Source organism: Pipistrellus hanaki, assembly GCF_964339955.1.
Source record: "Pipistrellus hanaki genome assembly, chromosome: 5".
Taxonomy (NCBI): Eukaryota; Metazoa; Chordata; class Mammalia; order Chiroptera; family Vespertilionidae; genus Pipistrellus; species Pipistrellus hanaki.
This window is the reverse complement of record NC_140507.1, coordinates 84697504-84717638: the sequence shown is the minus strand read 5'-3', so window position 1 is coordinate 84717638 and position 20135 is coordinate 84697504. Positions and strand designations below refer to the sequence as shown.

The 20135-nt window shown below is 52.0% G+C and overlaps 2 protein-coding genes across 6 annotated transcripts in view; one reads left to right on the top strand and one right to left on the bottom strand.

Annotated features, from left to right (window-relative positions):
• Nucleotides 1-2637, top strand: part of BIN3 (bridging integrator 3) — a 42047-nt gene extending 39410 nt beyond the window's left edge. For both annotated transcript variants that reach the window (XM_084884465.1, XM_084884466.1), the window contains one exon: nt 1737-2637. In XM_084884465.1, coding sequence (XP_084740591.1) covers nt 1737-1883 — 147 coding nt within the window. In that variant the 3' untranslated portion in view covers nt 1884-2637. The remainder of the gene's footprint in view (nt 1-1736) is intronic.
• A 769-nt stretch (nt 2638-3406) lies between these two features.
• On the bottom strand, nt 3407-19654 carry CCAR2 (cell cycle and apoptosis regulator 2). 4 transcript variants are annotated; one of them, XM_084884444.1, is made up of 21 exons: nt 19510-19654; nt 18544-18642; nt 17710-17801; nt 16954-17045; nt 16649-16763; nt 16372-16501; nt 16096-16192; nt 10958-11077; nt 8607-8829; nt 8409-8522; nt 7455-7618; nt 6773-6944; nt 6461-6688; nt 6161-6382; nt 5423-5570; nt 5196-5278; nt 4672-4818; nt 4383-4494; nt 4095-4283; nt 3756-3961; nt 3407-3544 (listed from the first exon to the last, which is right to left on the bottom strand). In XM_084884444.1, exons 2-21 carry the CDS (start codon nt 18599-18601, stop codon nt 3500-3502), a joined length of 2757 nt encoding a protein of 918 aa, XP_084740570.1. In that variant the 5' UTR covers nt 18602-18642; nt 19510-19654; the 3' UTR covers nt 3407-3499. The 4 variants fall into 4 exon arrangements, with proteins under 4 accessions (XP_084740570.1, XP_084740571.1, XP_084740568.1 ...); XM_084884445.1 differs by having other exon boundaries at nt 5196-5275; XM_084884442.1 differs by having other exon boundaries at nt 6461-6944.
• Between the last annotated feature and the right edge of the window lie 481 nt (nt 19655-20135).

Here is a 20135-nt window from a genome sequence, read left to right as displayed (position 1 = left end):
GGCCGTTTGCAGGGATTAGCCCCCCCGTTTGTAAAAGACCAAGGGGCCACCTCCACGTGGGACCCCCAGCTGACTGCAGATGTTCAGTGTCCTTCCACCTTCCCACCTTCCCCGCCCGGTAACAAAGCGGGAGGCTCAGCCTCCCCATCTGCCTCCAGCTCACTTCTGCTCTTGGCCCGGGTATTTGGCGCCCTCCAGTGGACACTGTCATTCCTTGCAAAGTCCATGATCACAGGTGCCCCAGGAAAAGCCTGACTCCTAGCTCAGTTCCCTGCCATCCTTGGTCATTAGGGGGAAATGAGGCAGAAGGCTAGCAAACACAAGGGAGTGGGGGCCCCCACACTTGCCCCAGAGCACTCCTCAGTGAGTGAGGGCTTCCTTCCAGCAGCTTCGACCTGGGCCCGGAGGGATGTACTTACGGAGCCCTGAGTCTTCCCTCCTGCGCCATCACCACCTGTTCCAGCCCCAGCGCCTGCCCTGCCGCCCCCGCCCACTGCTCGGGAGGACGCCCGGGCGAGGCTGCGGCTGCCCAGATGGAGCAGCTCGGGGCTCAGGATGCCCTGTCACCAGGCAGCGGGCGGCGGGGGCGTTGCTGCCTGCTTGGCACCAGCTTCCCCTCCCGAGGCTGCACTGCCATTAGTCACTGGAGAAGTGAGCATTCCCGGTGACTCAGCCACGCAGCGCTGCTCTGGGGGAGGGGCCCCCCATGCTCCCTGCACCAGCCCAGGCCCCTCCCCTGAGGTGACAGCGGGGTGAGGCCCGATTCCGCTCCCCTCAGAGCTGGCTGTGGGAGGCTCTCAGAAGCAGCTCAGCCAGGGCCCTGCCCCCAGCCTGCCACTCAGCCTGGCCCTGCCAGCAGCAGCACTGCACATTTCTGACGCAGTGGCTTCTTCCCCAAAGACAGCGTGGAGCTGGCACTGGACAGAATGTAAGGGTGTTGAATGGTGTGGAATGCATCCGTGGGAATGCTTGCATTTGTCACGAGGCGGAGACGAAGGGAAAACGGCTCCTGCCCCCTGCCCTGGGAAAGCCCGTCCTGGGCCGGCTTCGCCCTGGGTCTCAGCGGCCCTCGGCCGTTTGAGTTGCTGGTGGGTCCCACTCACATTCCCCGCCTCATTCCTGTAGCTTCCCATCCCACTGGGCCTGCTTAGAAGGAAGTGTGGACATGCCTGGCCTGGGCCGAGCACCTTAGCATGCTGACCGATGAGCTGAGTTGGGAAGGAACAGAAGGCTAAGGAGTCACCATTCTCACCTTCTGAAGACCAGTTCTCAGGCTTTGGGAGCCTGCCACGCCCTCTCCGGGAACAAAAGCCTCCAGCTCCCAGCTTCTGTAGAGCAGTGAGCCCCTCGTCACAGAGCCTGACTCGGTCTCCCAGGACCTGCCAAGGGCCCTCCAACTCTCCCAGCCTTGGACTGTGCAGTCTTCCTCCACCACCCAAAACCCCCCCCTGTGCTGCTGGGAGAGAAGGGCAGAGCTTCTTCCCCCCACCCCATCTCCACCTCCCACCTCCCCGGGGATCTATTGCTCCCCTCGCCTTTGACGGATTGCCACCCCAGGCAGTGGACGGTACTACAGGGCTTCCGGCAGGCTCACGCCTCCCTGGTCGCTGTGCAGTTGAGAGATGGGCTGAGGGGAAAGGCCGGAGTCGAGGGAATAGGAACCAGCCCAGAGGGTACATGCTGTGGGGCTTGGTGCCCGGAGTCCAGCCCCTGCTGACCTCCTGCCTCCCACCCAGGTCATCTACTACTCTGAAATGCATAAGATCTTCGGAGACCTGACCCAGCAGCTTGACCAGCCTGGCCACTCCGATGAGCAGCGGGAGCGGGAGAATGAAGCTAAACTGAACGAGCTCAGAGCGCTCTCTATTGTGGCTGACAACTGAGCCCCGCCCCTCGGAGCGCCCCTGGAACATGTCGGCTTCTCTAGTCTTTGCCCTTCTCGAGCTTAGGCTCAGGCAGCAGCCAGCGACAGGCCATCCCTGGGAGAAGGCCCCCACCCTACCTCACCACCCTTTGGAATGAGCCTGGCACCTGGAGCCCCAAGCAGGCTGCTGACTGCCCTCCCATGGCGGGAGCCTGCAGACAGGTAAGCAGCCTGTAAAAACCTGAGAGGCTTTCCTATTTCCAGAACCGTCCAAAGTGCCTCCTGGTCCAGGGCCAACGCAGGCTGCCCGCCCGCAGGGAGCAGGGGCCTCGACAGCTCACCCGCGGTCTCACCTTGTGTGCATGGCTGGGATCACATCTACCTCCGGGCCCCCCCCCTCCCCCTGCTGCCCGCCCACTTCTCTCCTTTTCTGGGAGAGGGCCACAGCACTGTCCTGAGAACGAGTGCCGTGGTCCCCCAGCCTCGGCAGGCCGCTCACTCCAGCTCCCAGCACCACAAAGGCTGGCTTTGTCCTTTTGGTCGAGTGCAGGGAAGATCCGCCTTGCAGGTTCTCTAGGAAATGGATTCAACTCGTGTAAATGTCCAACCCACAGCTCAAAGCAACAGTGGGTTTGTGTCTCACCTGAATATTTGGAATTTTTTTCCAGTAAAGTTTTCAATAAAATGTTCTTGTCCTGTGCTGTAACTAAGGAAAGGAGCGAGCCACCCCAGGTTTTTTTCAGGGTAATGCTACCCCCTGCTGAGCTGGTAATACCCAGACAGCCTGAGCGCCAGGGGGCTTGCTCTCCCTGCTGCCCACCCACCCGCCTTCTGGAGCGACGACACCTCCGCCCAGCAGAGGCGGCTGAGGGCCCGGAGGGGAAGAGAAAGGGAAAAGCTATGGAGGACACTGGGGTTTTTTCACTTTGGTTTATTTAAAAAACAAAAGCAAAAAAAAAAAAACAAATTCAACTTTATATACAAAGTCAAACTAAAACCACGGGTTATGGAAAGAGGTGAGACTCGTGGGGAACAGGAAAAAGGCTGGGCCAGAGCCAATACCACATTCTGAACACATGGCGCCGGGGGCAGAAGTGCTGGTTCCTGCTGGCAAGTCCGGGGAGGCTGGAAAAGTGCTCACTGGCCCACAGCCCAACAGCGAGCTGGCCGGCACTGACTCCATTCCTCACAGGCCCGGGACCTGGACCTGGTAACCTAGCAGGATTTGTGCCGTCCAGAGGAAGGGGCGCTTACCCCCGCCAGATTCCACATCTGTTTCTTCGCTTATTGGCATCAGACCTATGACATAGTCACAGAGCCTTTTTCTCCCCTGTCTTACTCTAAACTGGAAGAGAACAGGAGAAAGCACGAGACTAAAGGGCCCCAGGAGAAACCCCAAGGTGGAGGGCAAAATGACATTCGAGGGGCGAGGGGTGCAGGTGCTGGATTGAGTTGTAAGTGGAACCGGTTCCTCGCTCGTCCGCCCACAGAGCACAGGCAGACCCACCCTGCCGGCCTGCGCTCCCTCCACAGGCGGTGCTCCCAGGTCCTGCTCGGCTCCTCTGGAACCACAGGCTCTAACGTGAGCAGGCTCCATCGCTGACCTCGCAGGATGGCAGCTCCTGCGTCAAGCCCTCAGTTGCTAGGTGCTGGCTCCTCCTTCTCTACCCAGCTGTCGGCCTGTTGGCAACAGATGGCATGAGAATCAGGACCCAAGGAGAAAGGACTACTGCCCACTTCCTCCTGGGGACTCAAGTTTACAAGCTGCTGACTGACAGATCCCCTAAGAGGCTGGTGGATGGAGGAGGCGGTGGCGAGTGGCCCCAGGCACAGACGCAAGGGGCTGTCACCCTGGCATCACCCGACTAAGCCAGCCCTCCTGCAGGCTCACCTTCTCAACCATTCGCTGCATCTCCAGCTGCAGGGGCGTCAGGCGCCTCCGGAAGTCGTGCAGCAGCCGCTGGAGCTGGTTCTTCTGCCGCTCAGCCGTGCGGGCCGTATCCTCGGCCTCCGCCAGCCGGGTGCGCAGCTCCTGCATGTCAGCTGCCAGCGTCTTGTTTGTCACTTCCGTGGCTGAGAAACGGTGATGGCTCTCCTCTGGTGGGAAACACCGGGAAGACGGGCTGAGTTAAGGATCGGAGCAAGAGGCCTGTAGCCTAAGCAGTGGGGCCCCCTTGGTCTCCGTGTACCATCGCACAGCCACGGGCAGGCCCGCGGGCCCGCCACTCACCCAGCTTCAGTTCCAGTGTGTGAATCTTGTTCTCCAGGTAGAGCCGCCCGCTGTCCTGCTGCTCCGCACGCTGCAGCAGGTTCCCCACGTGGATCAGGCTGCCGTTGTGGGACACCAGGCCCTTGTGATCCAGAGGGGCGGCCATTGGCTTTGCGCTTTTCCCAGAAGGAGGTAGCAGGTCCAGGTTTCCTAGCAGGGCCATGAGAGGAGGTAAGGGCCGGGTCTCACGAGGAGAAAGCAGCCTGCCCTGCCCACTCTCCACAGGAGGCGGCAGAGCACCGTACACACCGAAGAGCACCTCCTCAGGAAGCCCACTGTCCGTGCCCTCGGAGCGGCTGTACTGCAGGCTGCGGTACTGGCAGATGTTCTGGGTCACCACCCTGCTGACCAGCTGTTTGGCCTACAGAAAACACACACCCAAGGTCCCCTGGTCAGAAGGTGCAAACCTTGCCCCCGGGATGTGAGAAAGCCTAGAAGTGGAGCATCGTCGTCATCCCCCCCAGTGTAGGTGCGTGCCTGTGCACGTTACGTCAGGTGAGGCCACCTCAGGAAGGACCCAGGGGGCGAGGGAAGGCACCTGCTCTGCACTGAGCCGGAGCCCGAGGGTAAGCAGGATCCTCTCCAAGTCTCGACGGTGCAAGTAGCCACACCAGTTGGCATCAAAGAAGACGAACGCGAGAAGACAATCCAAAGGGAGCACAGCAGAGGGGTCTAGCTCCTTGGGCTGCAAGAGGAAACAAGGATGAACGGGGTTATAAATTGTTCTCTCAACGGCTAATCGCTCCTTCACAGGTGAGTGGCCTGGCTGGCAGTTCCACCCAGGCGCACCTTCCAGTTGGAGACCTGACCTGAGCTTATAACCCAACGGGCCGAACCACCCAGGAACCCAGTGTGCTCCTAGACCAGCCACCGCTCAGTCACCCTGACAGACTCAGGAGTGTCCCCTGGGTCCTGCGGAGGTGCTGTTCCATGAGCCAAGAACCACGTCTGGTCAGTCAGCAGACAGTGGAGGTCAGTGGGTGGAGTATAGCCCCCAGGACGGCTCAGACCTTGCTGAGTGTCACTGTCACAGAGGCCGGAGGGGCAGAACGTTGGTCTTACCATGTCCTGAAGGGAAGAGAATTCCATCTCTGACTGGTTGGAGGCAACAGACCGGACCTCGGAATCCTCCAGTTTGGCTGCTGCTACAGAAGGCCCGGCATGAGCTTGGAGCAGGGACCGCATGGCCACCCCCGCTCCAGTCCCAAGGGAGAACGCTAGAGCCAGTCCCTCCCCCACCCACGTGGTTCTCCCCCCCCCCGCCCGCGTGCCCCCTCCCCTGCGCTCACCGAACTCCTCCTCCCCGTCGTCCCGCAGCAGCAGCAGCTCCGGGTCCAGGGCCATCTCACAGAGGTCCTCCGCCGCCGCCTCCGCCCGGGGCTTCTCCTCTTCCTCTCCTCCAGACGACGGGGGTTTGGGCAAAACCCCATCTTCCTTCTGAGGAAAGCAGACGGAGATGAAGGAGGACTGTCCCCTGTGATTACTAACAATGACAATGGCTAACACTGAGTGTCACCCCTCCAGGCCCTGTTAAGGGCTCTGAATGCACCTCGTCATGTAAAGTATTTCATTGCACGGGTCCAGAGCAGATCAGGGCACTTTCCAGACACAGGGATTCTCCCAGGAGTCCAGCGCCGCCCGTAAGAAATTAGGGTGACCTGAGACCGATCAGTGAGGCGAGAAGCCCCAAGTGCTTCAGAAGCGCTAAGAGAATGCAGTGTTCTGTTAACCACCGCACCTGTGCCCCTCAGACACTCTCCGCACTGAGCTCCCTGTGCTGCCGCCAACCACGCTTCCCTCCCCTCCTGCGCCCGCTCCCCGCTGACGCCATTCCACCACAGCACTCATCGCCGTGGGCCCCATGCAAGGCCAGCACCTGCGCCCGTTCCACCCCAGGCTCCCGCACATGAGTGAGCGGGGTTCTGAGAGACCGTACGTCCTCAGAACAGCCCCTGCTACCACGCAGCACTTGTTCTGTTGAGCGTTACTATGTGCAGCCCAGGGCCCGCGCAGGGGGCAGTACTCACCGGTGGGGTGTCTGCCTCGGCAGCTGGGCCCTCACTCTGCACCTCCTCCTTGGACTCCTTGGCCACCTCCTCCTTGACCACTTCTTCCTCCTTGGCCACTTCCTCCTTCTCCGGCTCAGGGGGGGCCACGACCTTCTCAGGAAGGCTCAGCAGCATCTTATAAATCCTGTAGCCAAAGTCCCTCTGCAGCATCTCCAGAAACAGCTCAGCCAACACCATCACCTGGCGAAGAGGCCATGGGCGTCAGGAAAAGGGAGTGTCCCAAGCCCATCACACACCGCACCCCACTCCTCCACCCACCTCGAAGGAGATCCGCTCTTTGGGCCTCCGGTCCTCCACAATGCTGTGCAGGGACAGGTTCACGCAGCCGGGGCGGGCCACGACGGCGGGTTCCAGAGGGGGCGGAGGGGCCTCCGGGAGGTCAGTGTCCGCTTCCTGCTGTGCGCTGGCCTCCGGGTTCTCCGCATTCTGTTTGGTGTCCGCTCCTTGCTCCGATGCCTCGCCTGCCTGTTCTGAGGGCTCCGTTTCCTGTGATAAAAGCCAGGAGCTGTGGCCACCTGGGCTTTGGTCAGGGCACCCATTCTCCCACCTGTTCGTGAGGCTCTGCCTTACCGCGGGCACCTCCTGGGCCGGGGGAGCTGCCTCTGCGGCCTTCTGCTGGCACAGCGCCTCCCACTCCTCCAGGGTAGGCATGATGGTCCACACGTCCGGCAGGTACACCACCACGGTCTGCAGCCGCTTCGGGGGTCCTGGCTGCAGGTACTGAAACTCGGCAAAGCGCCACCTGCTCACGGCAAAGGGAAAAGGAAATAGTGTCCCCAGACATTGGCAAGCAAGTGCTTCAGTTTCCAATCACCATTTAGTGAGCACACTGCGAGCCAAGCATTGAAAGTTCAAAAATAAAAGGTACAGACAGGTCCTTAAGAAATGGTTAGTCAAGGGGGAGACACAAGTAAGCAGACATTTACCAAGGTGCTAAGGTAACAAGAAGCACTGAAGATTGCTGGGGGAGAGGGGTTAGCTGCCCTTCCACATTCACATCCCTACTCATGATCTAGGTCAGTGGTCGGCAAACCATGGCTCTCAAGCCACATGTGGCTCACAAGCTGTGGTTTGCCGCTCTGCTGACTAATGAGTTTGCCGACCACTGATCTAGGTGGCCATTTTTGAGGGCTGGAGAGAGCGATGAGCTGGGACTAGGGAACAAAGCTAACAGGTCAAAAAGGTGCAGAAGCTTGGCCTGAGCAGTCACCAACTCAACTCGCCAATAGCCCGCCCACGGGAAGCCACTCACCACTTGGTGCAGGCGCTCAAGTCAATGCCGGTCTGGGCCTGTGCACAGCGGATGGCAGTGCGGACTAGCACCTGCGGGTCGCCCTTGGGGTCGAGGCCGTCCAGGGAAGGAGACCACTCACCCCCAACCAGCACTGCCTCCTCTTCTTTCCGGCCCAGCAAAAACTGCAAAATGAGATCATGGGTAAGAAAAAAAAAAAAAAAAATTACCTGGGTCTCCCACTGGAAGGCAGCCTGCCTCCGCTGGGGATGTGGCAAAGAGTCCACAGGACAGTGGGGGGTGGCTTCTCCACTCATGAACACAACCAGCCACATAACGTTCTGACAAATAAGAACAGCTCTGAGCCAAAACCGGGTTGGCTCAGTGGATAGAGCAGCGGCCTGCGGACTGGAAGGTCACAGGTTCGATTCCCGTCAAGGGCATGTACATTGGTTGAGGGCACATTCCCCATAAGGGGTGTGTGCAGGAGGCAGCTGGTCGATGTTTCTCTCTCATCGATGTTTCTAGCTCTCTATCCCTCTCCCTTTCTCTCTGTAAAAAATCAGTAACATTTAAAAAAAAAAGAACAGCTCTGAGCAATGCTATGCTCCTGGAAAATCAGAGGTGTTTCAGCTCTGAAAAGCCTTGTTTTAGGAGTTCATGAATAGGAGCTGAGCTGCTGAAAATGTGACACAGGCCCTAACCGGTTTGGCTCAGTGGATAGAGCCTCAGCCTGTAGACTCAAGGGTCCCAGGTTTGATTCCAGGCGAGGGCATATACCTTGGTTGTGGGCACATCCCCAGTAGGGAGGCAGTTGATTGATATTTCTCTCTCATCAATATTTCTAACTCTCTTTCTCCCTCTCTGTAAAAAATCAATAAAATACATTTTTTTTAAAAAAGAAAGAAAAAGAAAATGTAACACGGACTGGACGTTATCAACGAATGCATCTGCCTCATGGACTCCAGCTCTCACCTTAATCTGCTTCAAAGGGTGCTCTGGGGTCTCCCTTGGCTCAGCCACGTCATCCACAAAGAGCATGCAACAACGGAACAGTTCCTCCAGGCCCGGGGAGGAGAGCAGCAGTACCTGTGGAGGGGGGCGGGAAGGACGCTCAAGAGCTTTCTCAGCCTCCAACAACGGGAGCAGGCGGCGGGACCCCCGCCTACTAACCTTGGAACTGTATGCGGGGTCGCTGTCTGCAGGGACTGGCTCAGCACCAGTGTCTGGAGCTGGCTCCTTCTCAGAAGATACCTGGATACGGCTCGGGTGGTGGAGGGAAAGGGGCTGGCTCAGAGGGAAGGCTGACAGCCAGCTCAGGTGCACAGCCAGGAAATCTGAGGGGACCAGGAGGGTGCGGTAACGGCGCTGGAGTTCTAGGAAGTCACAGGTGGGGCTGCAGGAAGAAGGCAAGGGATCCAGGATAAGCCAAGACTAAGTTATCTTTTAAATGGAACTATTTTAAAAAATTTAAAAAATAAAAGGGCAAATTATTTTATATAATCTGGGAAAGAACTTCTAAGTAAGACACATCTAGGGGGAAAAATGGACCCGATCTAACCACCAAAATGTTACAGCCTCTAAAGGCAAAATAGTTAAACTGGAGAGGAAAACATTTGCAATACATAACAGAGAAGAGTCACTGCTTAATATAAAAGGAACCAAAAAAAATCACTAACCAAAAGTTCACAAGTCTAAGAGAATACTGGGGAAAGTGACATCAACAGAAATGAGACTTAACAGCCATATAAATATGCTCAATCTCACTTATAATTAAAGAAATGCAAATCAGAATATCACTTTTCACCCACCAGACTGACAAAGATAAAAACGCTTGATAAGGCAGTGTTGGCAGAGGCCTGGGGAAACAAGTAATTCATGCCCCAGAGGTGAGAACTAAACTGGTCTGACCTCTTTAAAAGAATGGGCAATACTCTCTCTTCCTCTCTCACTGAAAAACCAAAATACTTAAAAGAATGGGCAATATCCATCAAAGTTTAAAACCAGATCCTTTGGGTCAGCCACTCCATTTCTAGGCGCTGATCTCAGTAAAACGCTTGCACCTGTCCACATGGATGCATGCAGAATAATGTTTAATTCAACAATATTTAGGATGGGAGTGAAAATGGGGAGAGAGCTGGTTAAACAAATGGTGGTCCATCCATTCAGTGGAATGCCGTATAACTGCTAAAAAGAATGAGGGCAAGCTAATAAACATTAATATGGAAAAAATTCTAAGATATACAATATTAAGTGAAAAAGCCAAGTACCAAACACTGTACAAGAGGCCTCAATTTCACATTGGAGTTTTTAAAAAACACAGTTGTGTGTGTGTGTAATTGTTAGCAGTCATGTTCTGACTGGATGTGACCGGGCAATCGCTGTCTTGTGAGATGGAGCCACGTGGCTCAGCACGGAGAACAAGAGGCCCTGCCTAGGGCCGGGAGAGGAACGGGGCGCTGGGAAGAGCAGGCACAGCCCTCCGCTCCCACCGCGAGGAGGTGCCAGGACCTGCCCCCTCGCCGCAGCTGGGCCGCAGTGGGCTTTGCCTCTCCACTGCCAGATGGAATCTGAAATCGCTCATCTACCTCTTAAGTCAATTTCTTTTTTCCCCCCTAAAATGTTAATTCTGAGATTATCTTAGTAAGGTTTATAAACATTTAAAATTCCTAACCAATTGATGCAAGTGCCCAAAATTACATTATTAAGAATAACTGAGCAAAGACTTACTGTCCACAGTATTTATTAACTGTTTATTTGTCTTAGCTCAAATATTCATGCTTCCTAGTTCAGGAACAGAGGTCAGTGACAAACTCCCAAAGAAATTCTTTACATTCCCAGATCACTTTGCTCTAAAAGACACCAACCTTCCTCGTCTCCTCAATATCTTTCATGGAATCATAATTTCTGTGGAAATCTGTGTCTGCCTTCTTTCTTGGTTCAGCCACACAAACTTATAGGCAGCTGTGACCCCCCGGGGTACAATGATGGCTCCGACAATACAGACCAGAGGCCACGTGTCTGAGGTTCTGACAAAGCACTGGGAGACGTGGCAGTTCGTATTCTCAACACCCACGTCCTTCCTGACGGAGAACGGGACGGCGCAGCGCGCAGTACCCAAGTGGAACTCAGTCAGTTTCTATGACCGAGCAGTGAGCTTGCAGGCTACGTGCTGTAGCACTTAGAGAACAGTGCAGAAATCCAGTCCCAGCCTTCCTATGAGCTGTGGTTTCTACCTGAACTGTAACTGCTACTGACCGGCAAGCCTCAGTCCTAGCCTGGCATAACCATTGCTGGTGATCAGCTCAAAGTTCCCCCAGGGCACCCATGTCATTGGTGCCCTGCTGGTCAAAATCTGAGATTTTGAAGTAAAAAAACTGTCACATTAAAAAACAAAACAAAAACAAATTGTCATAAGAACACACACTCATACACACACACTCTCTCACAGACTATCTCTCATTTACACAAGACTGTTACCAACTGCAAGCTGCACCCCCGCCCGCACCCAGCCTTGCACTCACCTGTCCACAGTATAGGGAGTGAGATGGACCCGGTAAGGAGGCAGGTCGTGCCTCGGTTTCTTAGCACCCCACGGCTCTCCACCAGCCCGCTGTTTGCGTTTCTTGGAGTCATAGTCATCGCTGAGGTTGAGCCATCGCCAGAAGGAAGAAACCACACTGTTACTTATGATTTAGCATACACGGGCCTAACAGGAACTGGAAATACTCTGACTCCCCAATGCTGAAGAAATGGATAAAGAAGCCATGCTAACAGCCATAGAACAGATTGTTATAAACATATAAAAATGGATATTTAGATGCTTTTGATAACCATGTTAAGCAAAAGAATGGTAAGTTACACTGTATATTCAGCAGTGCCTCAACTGTGCAAAGAAAAGCTTTAAGACTGAAGAGAAATAAAATTAATGGTAGTTGCCTCTGACTAAATTAAATACTTTCAGAACTTTATAAATTATAGTTAACATAATTTTTTTTAATGAGCAGAAAAGACTTTAACTGATTATTATTCTTTGTTAATCCTCACCCAAGGATATCTTTTCATTTATTTATTTTATTTTTTTTTAAAGAGTGATGGGGGGGAGGGAAATATCAATGTGAGAGAGACACATCATTTGGTTGCCTCCTGCACACACCCCAAACAGGCCGAGGACTGAACCCACTACCCTTTGATATCCAAGCCCAATTCTAATCACTGAACACACCAGCCAGGGCTGATTTTTTAAAAAAGACATATGGTAACATGCTAAGTGTTCTATAAAGTAAGTTTTACTAAAAGCGAAAGCTTGGCTGGTGTGGTTCAGTGGTTGAGCAGCGCCATATGAACCAGGTCATGGTTCAATTCCCGGTCAAGGGCACATGCCCAGGTTGATGCTCAATCCCCAATCCGGGGAGTGCAGGAGACAGTCAATCAATGATTCTCTCTCTCTCTCTCTCTCTCTCTCTCTCCCTCTCCCTTCCTCTCCCTGAAATCAATAAAAACATATTTTTTAAAAGATAAATGGCCCTAACCGGTTTGGCTCAATGAATAGAGTGTCGGCCTGCAAACTGAAAGGTCCCAGGTTCGATTCCAGTCAAGGGCATGTACCTTGGTTGCAGGCACATCCCCAGTAGGGGGTGTGCAAGAGGCAGCTGATCGATGTTTCTCTCATTGATGTTTCTAACTCTTTATCCCTCTCCCTTCCTCTCTGTAAAAAATCAATAAAATATATTTTCTTAAAAAGATAAATAAATGATACAGTTCTCATAATGAATCCTTGGCAATGCATATTAAAGTCATAAGATACTCTTGATATAGTAATTCCACTCTGGAAAATTTATCCCAAGGATGTTAGTTCAAAAGAAGAATAAAGGTTATATATAGGGGGTTGGAAATCAAGCTGAGAGTAAAAAAGAAACCACATTCACATCCAGTAATGCCTGTATTTTTATAAATAAGTAAAATAATCACACAGTCATTACAACAATCATAAGGTTTACATGGAAAAATGTTTAATAAAAACGTATAAAAATAACTTGAACTTTAAGATTAAAATTGTAAAATATATGTATATAGATAAAGACTAGAAAAGAATATAGGGGAAAATGGCAATAAGTAATTTTTCTCTACAAAATTATTTTCTAAAAAGAATGGTAACCTTTACAGGGAAGGAAAGAGTCCTAGCTGGTTTGCTCAGTGGTTACAGAATTAGCCCACAAACTGAAGGTTCTCGGGTTCGATTCCAATCAAGGGATGGAACCTCAGTTGCAGGCTCGATCCCCGGCCCCAGTTGGGCATGTGCAGAAGGCAACCTATCAATGTGTCTCTCTCACATCGATGTGCCTGTGTGTCTCTCCCCCTCCCTTCCACTCTTCCTCTCTCTAAAAATTAGTGGGAAAATATCATCTGGTGAAGTTTAACAAAAAATAGAAAAATAAAAAGAAGTTTTTTAACTTTATATAACAGCATGCACTACTCTACACATTCTTATAATAAATTACTCATCATTGTATCACTGTTATGGGTGCAATAAATAAAAACAGTAGATCAGAAAAAAACTTTAAACGATATAAAACAATGCCAGATTGATAAGGAGAAAACCCTCACGTCGAGGAGAGGAGAGTGAAGGGGGCCTAATATATGATGATGAAAGATAATTGATCTTGGGTGGCAGGCACAGTGCAATGTACAGACCTACAGCAGCAATTTACACCTGAAACCTATATGATCCTATTAACCAATGTCACCCCAATAAATTTAATTTTAAAAAACAAAGAAAACTCCCCAGTCATTACACCCCAGGAGCTAAGTTGTTATATTTAACACAACATTTTTCTTTTTTTTAATTATTATTTTTAACATATTTTGATTGATTTCAGAGAGGGAGAGGGAGAAATAGAAACATCGATGATGACAGAGAATTACTGACTGCCTCCTACAAGCCCCCTACTGGGGATGGAGCCTGCAAACCAGGCATGTGCCCTGACCAGGAACTGAACCATAACCTCCTGGTTCATAAATCAACGCTCATCCACTGAGCCACACCAGCAGGGCCAAAGCTTTTCGACTTTTCTCTTGTGTCTGCCTGGGTAATTTCCCTGCTCATTTGCATCTCCATCCAGAAGCTGCCTTCTAATCCTGCTTTACTGGGATGTCAGTGCTTCAGTGTTTCTAACAGAAGAGCTGCTCCCAACTCATCTGACAGCTCTCAGCTGGTTTAGGACTGGAGTAAACCCTTCTGTAAATGCTGCCAACCTACAGCTAAACCGCATGTCCCACTGAGTCCTGGGAGTTCCACACCACTTTCCACTCCCGTTGTGGCCTGTCAGGAACAGGTTACAAGGCAGCACCAGCGGAAGGCATCTCGGTGACCTCAGCAGGAGACACTGATCCCTGCATCCAGCCAAAACGCTACTCCTTTATAAGCTGCTGTTCTCCCCAGGATGACCCAATTCTTACTACCTGCTTCCCTACTCGGCAAATTCTGTTACTGGCGGTAACATCTCTCCTTTCTGTAGAAGCCACGACACGGAAGCATTAGAGCCAGAGTAACGACATGGGCCTCGCACAGGGCTTGACATATCCAGGCCAAGCAAACGCAGCTGACTGTATAGAAAGGCTGAACTTGAACCCAAAGCAGAGAGTTCATAGCAGCCACTGATTTCCATCCAGGTTGCATGATCCCTGAGCATAATTACTGTGATTCTGTAATGAAGCCTTAATAAATGCATGGAATATGAGAGGTGAAAAGTCCTTAGAAATTGACAGCGAGGATGCACCAGATGAGAGAGGTGGGAATATGCAAAATGTGTACCAGTGACTTGAGAATGAGACAATGTGTTTAAAGTAGTGAAGACACCGGAAAACAGTCCAGGGGACCGTCACAGCGACCCCCTCGTTAGAATTCACAAGGACCCTTTGGAGGGAGCGCACACTCGCGTCAGCACAGCGACTTGCTACATCACTGCCTGAGCTTTCAGAGTTACTCCAGGAACCTTTTAAGTGTTGACTTTGGACTGCATTCTCGGCCTTGACCATGTAATGATTTACTGGCATCCGGGACCAGGGGCTTTCTTCTTAGTATAGTTCTCACTTCAAAAGAGAACAAGGACATAAGAGCATATTCTGGAGTAATGAAAATATTCTACATCTTTTTTCTTGTTATTAATCCTCACTCAAGGATACTTTTCCGTTGATTTTTAGAGAGAATAGAAGAGAGGGAGACAGAGAGAGAAACATCAATGTGAGAAAGACAAATCGATTGGTTGCCTCCCGCACATGCCCCAACCAGGGCCAGAGATCAAGCCTGCAACAGAGGCACCTGCCCCTCAACCAGAATCGAACCCAGGATGCTCCATCCACCGAGCCAAACTGGCTAGGGCTCTACATCTTAATAGGAGTGAGGGTTCCATGGGATTTTCCACTCGTCAAAATTGTCCAGTGAAGATTTGTGCATTTTAACCTATACAAATTTTACCTTTAAAAAAAAAATCAAGTACGAGGCATGGAGTAGAGAGAGGTAGAGATTAAAAAAGAGAGAGAGAGAATAGCAGATGCTGATACTTGGAACTGGGTGATGGATATGAGAGTTCATCATCCTCTTCTGTTCACTATGCTTATACTGAAATTTTCCACGATAAAAAGTTAAGACAAGACCAACAGGTGGAAACAGAACAAGTCTTAAACTAGTCTAGAGCTTAACTCCCAGGGATATAGGGAGAGAGTAAGGCAAGATAAAGAAGAGAGCAGGTAGCATGCTCTGGGCAGGCCCCGAAGCTCACATGATACAGATGGCCGAGGAGGCCCCAAAGGCCCGCACCCACCATGCCCGTCCACACAAGGCCAAGAAACTGTTGGCGTGTCCCGGGCACAGGCCTGGACTTCTAGGCAGAGACCCACACTGATACATGCAATGTATATAAAGAAATGTTTCATACAAGGAATTAAAACATATTCTACAAAGTTACTTTTTTGGGGACAAGTACCATTTTCCTGAAAGTTGTTTTGTTTTAGAGACAAAGACAAGTCCAGGGAAGAAAGAAAAGACACTGATTTATGTTCCACTTATTTATGCATTCAGTGGTTGTTACTTGTATGTGCCCTGACCAGGGATTGAACCCACAACTTTGGCATGGCGGGACAACCCTCTAACCCAGTGTTTCCCAAAGTGTGGTACAAGTACCCCCAGGGGTACAGGAAGAGTTCGGTGGGGATATGCACTGCACCGTGCTTAGCTGCACCTAATTCTACATTCTCATGAGTACGAGGGGTACTCAGCATTACGAAAATTATAGAAAGGGTACACGTATGTCAAAAGTTTGGGAAACACTGCGAGTCTAACCAAATGAGCTACCTGGCCAGGGCCATTTGATAAATTTGATTCTTAGTATCTCAATCTTAGGGACTAGACATAAAAGGGAAAATTATATATTAAGAAAAAATTATTTTGAAAGATGAACTACCTCAAATCTGCTTACTGAACCAGTTTATAAAATTCCAATATTTGTATATACCTCACGTGTCTGCCTACTTCGGGGAAAAGGAACTAGGATCTAGCTGCAGGAAGAGATTGTTAGTGTCAGCAGATGGTAAAGGAATGGGCGGGGCTCCTAGAGGCAAATAAAGGAAATAAAACATTTTTTCTGATTGAACATCCTCTTACCTTCGGCCCTGATCCAACCGGCCATGAGGGCCCCGAGCAGGAAATCTATTCAGGTGGCTCAGATGAAGTGTGTGGGATGTTTGGAAGAGACTCAGAGCTGCAGAGAGGAAATGGCTGGTGACTCCAAATTCTAAATATCCAACTGCCATGTCCCTTTCTCTCAGTGCACACAAATACCCACTTCTAGTCACAGAGCAGCAATCTGACAGTTACAAGTCCATTCATCCAGAGTACCCCATAAAACGACACCCCAACATCCATGCCACTGGTACTCACGCTTTTGAGGAAAGAGTGGGGGAATCCGGTGAGGCTGGAAGATCAGCTGGGGCTGAGCTCCCAGAATCCCTTGCTTCTGGCCCAGGGCTGCCACATGTAGAAGGGGAGGTGCTGGGGACTTCAGGAGGGGCTGCAGGGCGGTAACCAGGAAATTCAAGGCATCCCATAGTTAACGCGTCCATCCCCTCAACAAAAGTAAGGCTCGTGCCCAGCTGTCAGGACACAGGGGCTTCGCTCCCTCCCTTTTCCAATGCACGTGACCAGGAGAGAGAAATACCTGATTGGAGAGCGTTTGCACCTTGACAGCATTCCAAGGCACTGCCTGGCCTGGGTTGTATGCAGCCTTCACCAGCACCTTCTCACCCAGCTGGGGCAGCCGGCCCTTCACCACACTGCCAGCACAGAAGCCTAGTCAGGACACCCTGGGAAAGCCACCCAAACTTCCCCAACGAGCCCTTCCCATCGAGATTTCTCGCACCTTGCATAAACACAGGAGAGCAATGGCTTCCAAGGAGCCCCAAGAACATGGTGACAGAACAGAATCAAACAAGCATTTCCAAAAAGACCCAGCCTCAAACCCACCTGAGCTGAAAAAAGACCTCTTCGTCCACCACCCCAAAATAGTCGTGCAAGCTGGTGACAATGCCAGTGAAGACCCGCTGCTTTTCCCCGCCCTGTAAGAGAGTGCAGTTAAAACGGAGCATTTACCCACATTCTGCCATTAGCATCTCATCTCCATCTACACACCCGCCAGCTCAGTCAGAATACTGCATTAAGATTCATAGGGAAGGCCGAAACCGGTTTGGCTCAGTGGAGAGAGCGTCGGTCTGTGGACTGAAGGGTCCCAGGTTCGATTCCGGTCAAGGGCATGTACCTTGGTTGCGGGCACATCCCCAGTAGGGGGTGTGCGGGAGGCAGCTGGTTGATGTCTCTCTCTCATCGATATTTCTAGCTTTTTATCTTTCTCCCTTCCTCTCTATAAAAAATCAAGAAAATATATTTTCTAAAAAAAGATTCATAGGGAGGGAAGCATACATGTTTGGTGGACATAATCCATCTTTTTGCCTGGGGTTGGGTAGGGATGGGGAGTATGCTGATTCTTGCATCACAAACTTCTAGGATTCCCAGTTATTTTATTCCAAGGAGCACCTAGAGATTTCCCTAATTTAGCCAAAATGTAAGATTCCCCGGTCAGAGGTGTCTAGTCACCTCCATACTGGCCCAGGACAGGAGTGTCAGAAGGAAGAGCACTGTGATGTAAAGATGAAAGCATCAGGCACCCACACATGCTGAGTAGTTTTAAGCCCTAAAACTCACCAGAAAGGAGGCCCCACCTACCTGCAGGTGCCTGGCATTCTGGGACAGGTCTGTGGCCACAGGAGGAGTGAGCAAACCAGGAGGAGGACCCAGAAGAGATGTTGAAGCTGTGCCTACGGGGACAGAGAAGCAATCTCCAGCAACCCCACCTGCCATCGTTAGGCACTACATCCACTGGGGCAGCGAGTTTCCACCTTTTCCATCTCACGACACACACACACAAAGTACTAAAATTCTGCAGCACACCAAAAAATATTTTGCCAAAACCGGTTTGGCTCAGTGGATAGAGCGTCGGTCTGCGGACTCAAGGGTCCCAGGTTCGATTCCGGTCAAGGGCATGTACCTTGGCTGCGGGAACATCCCCGGTAGGGGGTGTGCAGGAGGCAGCGGATCGATGATTCTCATCGACGTTTCTAACTCTCTATCCCTCTCCCTTCCTCTCTGTAAAAAAATCAATAAAATATATTTTAAAAAATATATTTTTGTCAACCTGACACACAAAAAATAGGTATAATTTTTATTCATTCACACCAGATGGTTATTGTCATTTTTTCATTTGACAATCTACGGGAAAAGAGGTCACTGCCCCTGACTACATAGTCAGATATTGCATGTTTTAAAAATCCTGCTGCAGCACACCAGTTGAAAATCGCTAAACGAGAGGATATGGCAAACTCAAAAGGCAAAGTGGCTCCAAGCAACACTTCCACAGGGTTTCGCTGGCAACCACTGTGGGCAGCTCTATTTCCCTAAGCAACATCAGCAGCAAATTGCACTCCACCAAGGAAAACGCAAAAGCCAAGACCCAACGCGCATCTTTTCCAGGATGAGCCCAGTAGGGATAAAGGTGATCACCTGAGAAGTTACGTCCCCCTGGAAGTGGGTTGATCCGCTGACGCTTAAACTGGGACATTAGGATGGCTGTCTTCTTTCAGAGTCTTAGGGGGGGAAAACCTTCAATCAGAAAAGAAATAGATTACCAGCTCATAGGGGAATTTTCCATCAACCCCAACACAGGAATTAAAGTATCTTGAGGAGGGTGGGGAGAATGAATGGAGATGGTGGGTGAAAGGGAAAATAAAGAGTAGCAGAAAATGAGGGAATTACATTGTTCCAGTTCGCGCTCACAAATAACCTGGCGGTGGGTGATACTGTCACGCGGTTTTAAAGAGCAAACTGAAGCTCAGAGAGTGACACTTGCCCGAGGCCATACAACCAGGTAGTGACTAAACCGGGACTCACACGCGGTCACCCGACAATGTATAGCACTCCTCTCACTATGAGGATGGGTGGGGGTTGGGGGGCTGGAAAGAGCCCGGAGACGTTCATTCATTCAAATACATCCGCCAAAATGCTCCACGCAAGGCCCAGAAAAATGAAGGAGGCTGCCGCTAGAGAGAAGATCGTGTGGTCCTCTGCCCGGAAGCCCGGCCCGCGGTCTCTCCCTCCTCCCCCTCCTCTCCCCGGCCTGGTAGGCAGCACGGGGGCCCGGCTGACCGCGAATCCGGTTGCGCACCCGCCCTCCCGCTCCCGTGTTCCCCGGCCCTTCGCTCCCGCTTCAGGGGCCGCCGGGCCGGACCTCCCGGGCCGGGTCACAGCCAGGCCACCTCGGAAAGACCGAGGCGCACCGTTTCTCCTCCTCCCGCCCGCCCGCCCGCCCCCGGGGCCGTGGCCGTGGCCGTTGCCAGGGAGACGGGACTTGCAGTCCAAGGGGGGCTCGGCCCCTTCCACGCCCGAGCATCTTCGCCGCCGGCCCTCGCAGCCCCCCGGTTGGGGGAGGAGCTAAGAGGCAGAAGGGCGGCGGGGGGCCCACCGACCCACCTGCGGGCCAGGGCCGCGACACCGGGGGACAAAGGCACCCGGAACCACCACAGCCGCTGCAGGCGCCGCCACCGGAAGCGCCTCTCCGGAAGCGCGACCACTAGTCGGAAGCCGCCACTCTCCCGGATATAGTCCCTCCCTCCGCTCCACCGACCTCTCCCTTCCCCCACGCGAGCCTGCCGTGGGGCTCCTACGCGGGAGCGGAAGTACGCCTTCCCCTATCGGATGCGCTTTAGGGAGTTGCGCCGGGGTGGTGTTCTCGCTTAAGTGTCCCATTAGAAAAATGAGCATCAGAGAATTGGTTCTTGGTCCAAAGACAGCTGAAGTTGGGCCCCAAACCTAAGGAAGCACCCTACCTGGCCTCATTCTGGCAGACCCCAAGATTGTAGCCAGAAGAGAAGCAAGCCCTTCTGACCAGAGAGGAGGAGTGGCCAATTCTAGGAGACATGACTCAAGCCAATGACCCCCCTCCCCAACCCTGCCCTTCCATTTAAGGCAACACACACCCACACACTTCCCATTTACTGGTACCTGCAGATGATGCTCTTCCCCTTTCTCAATTAACAAAGAGCTAGGAATCTAACAAGCTATATAGTAAGACAAACCACCACAATATTTAGGTAGAC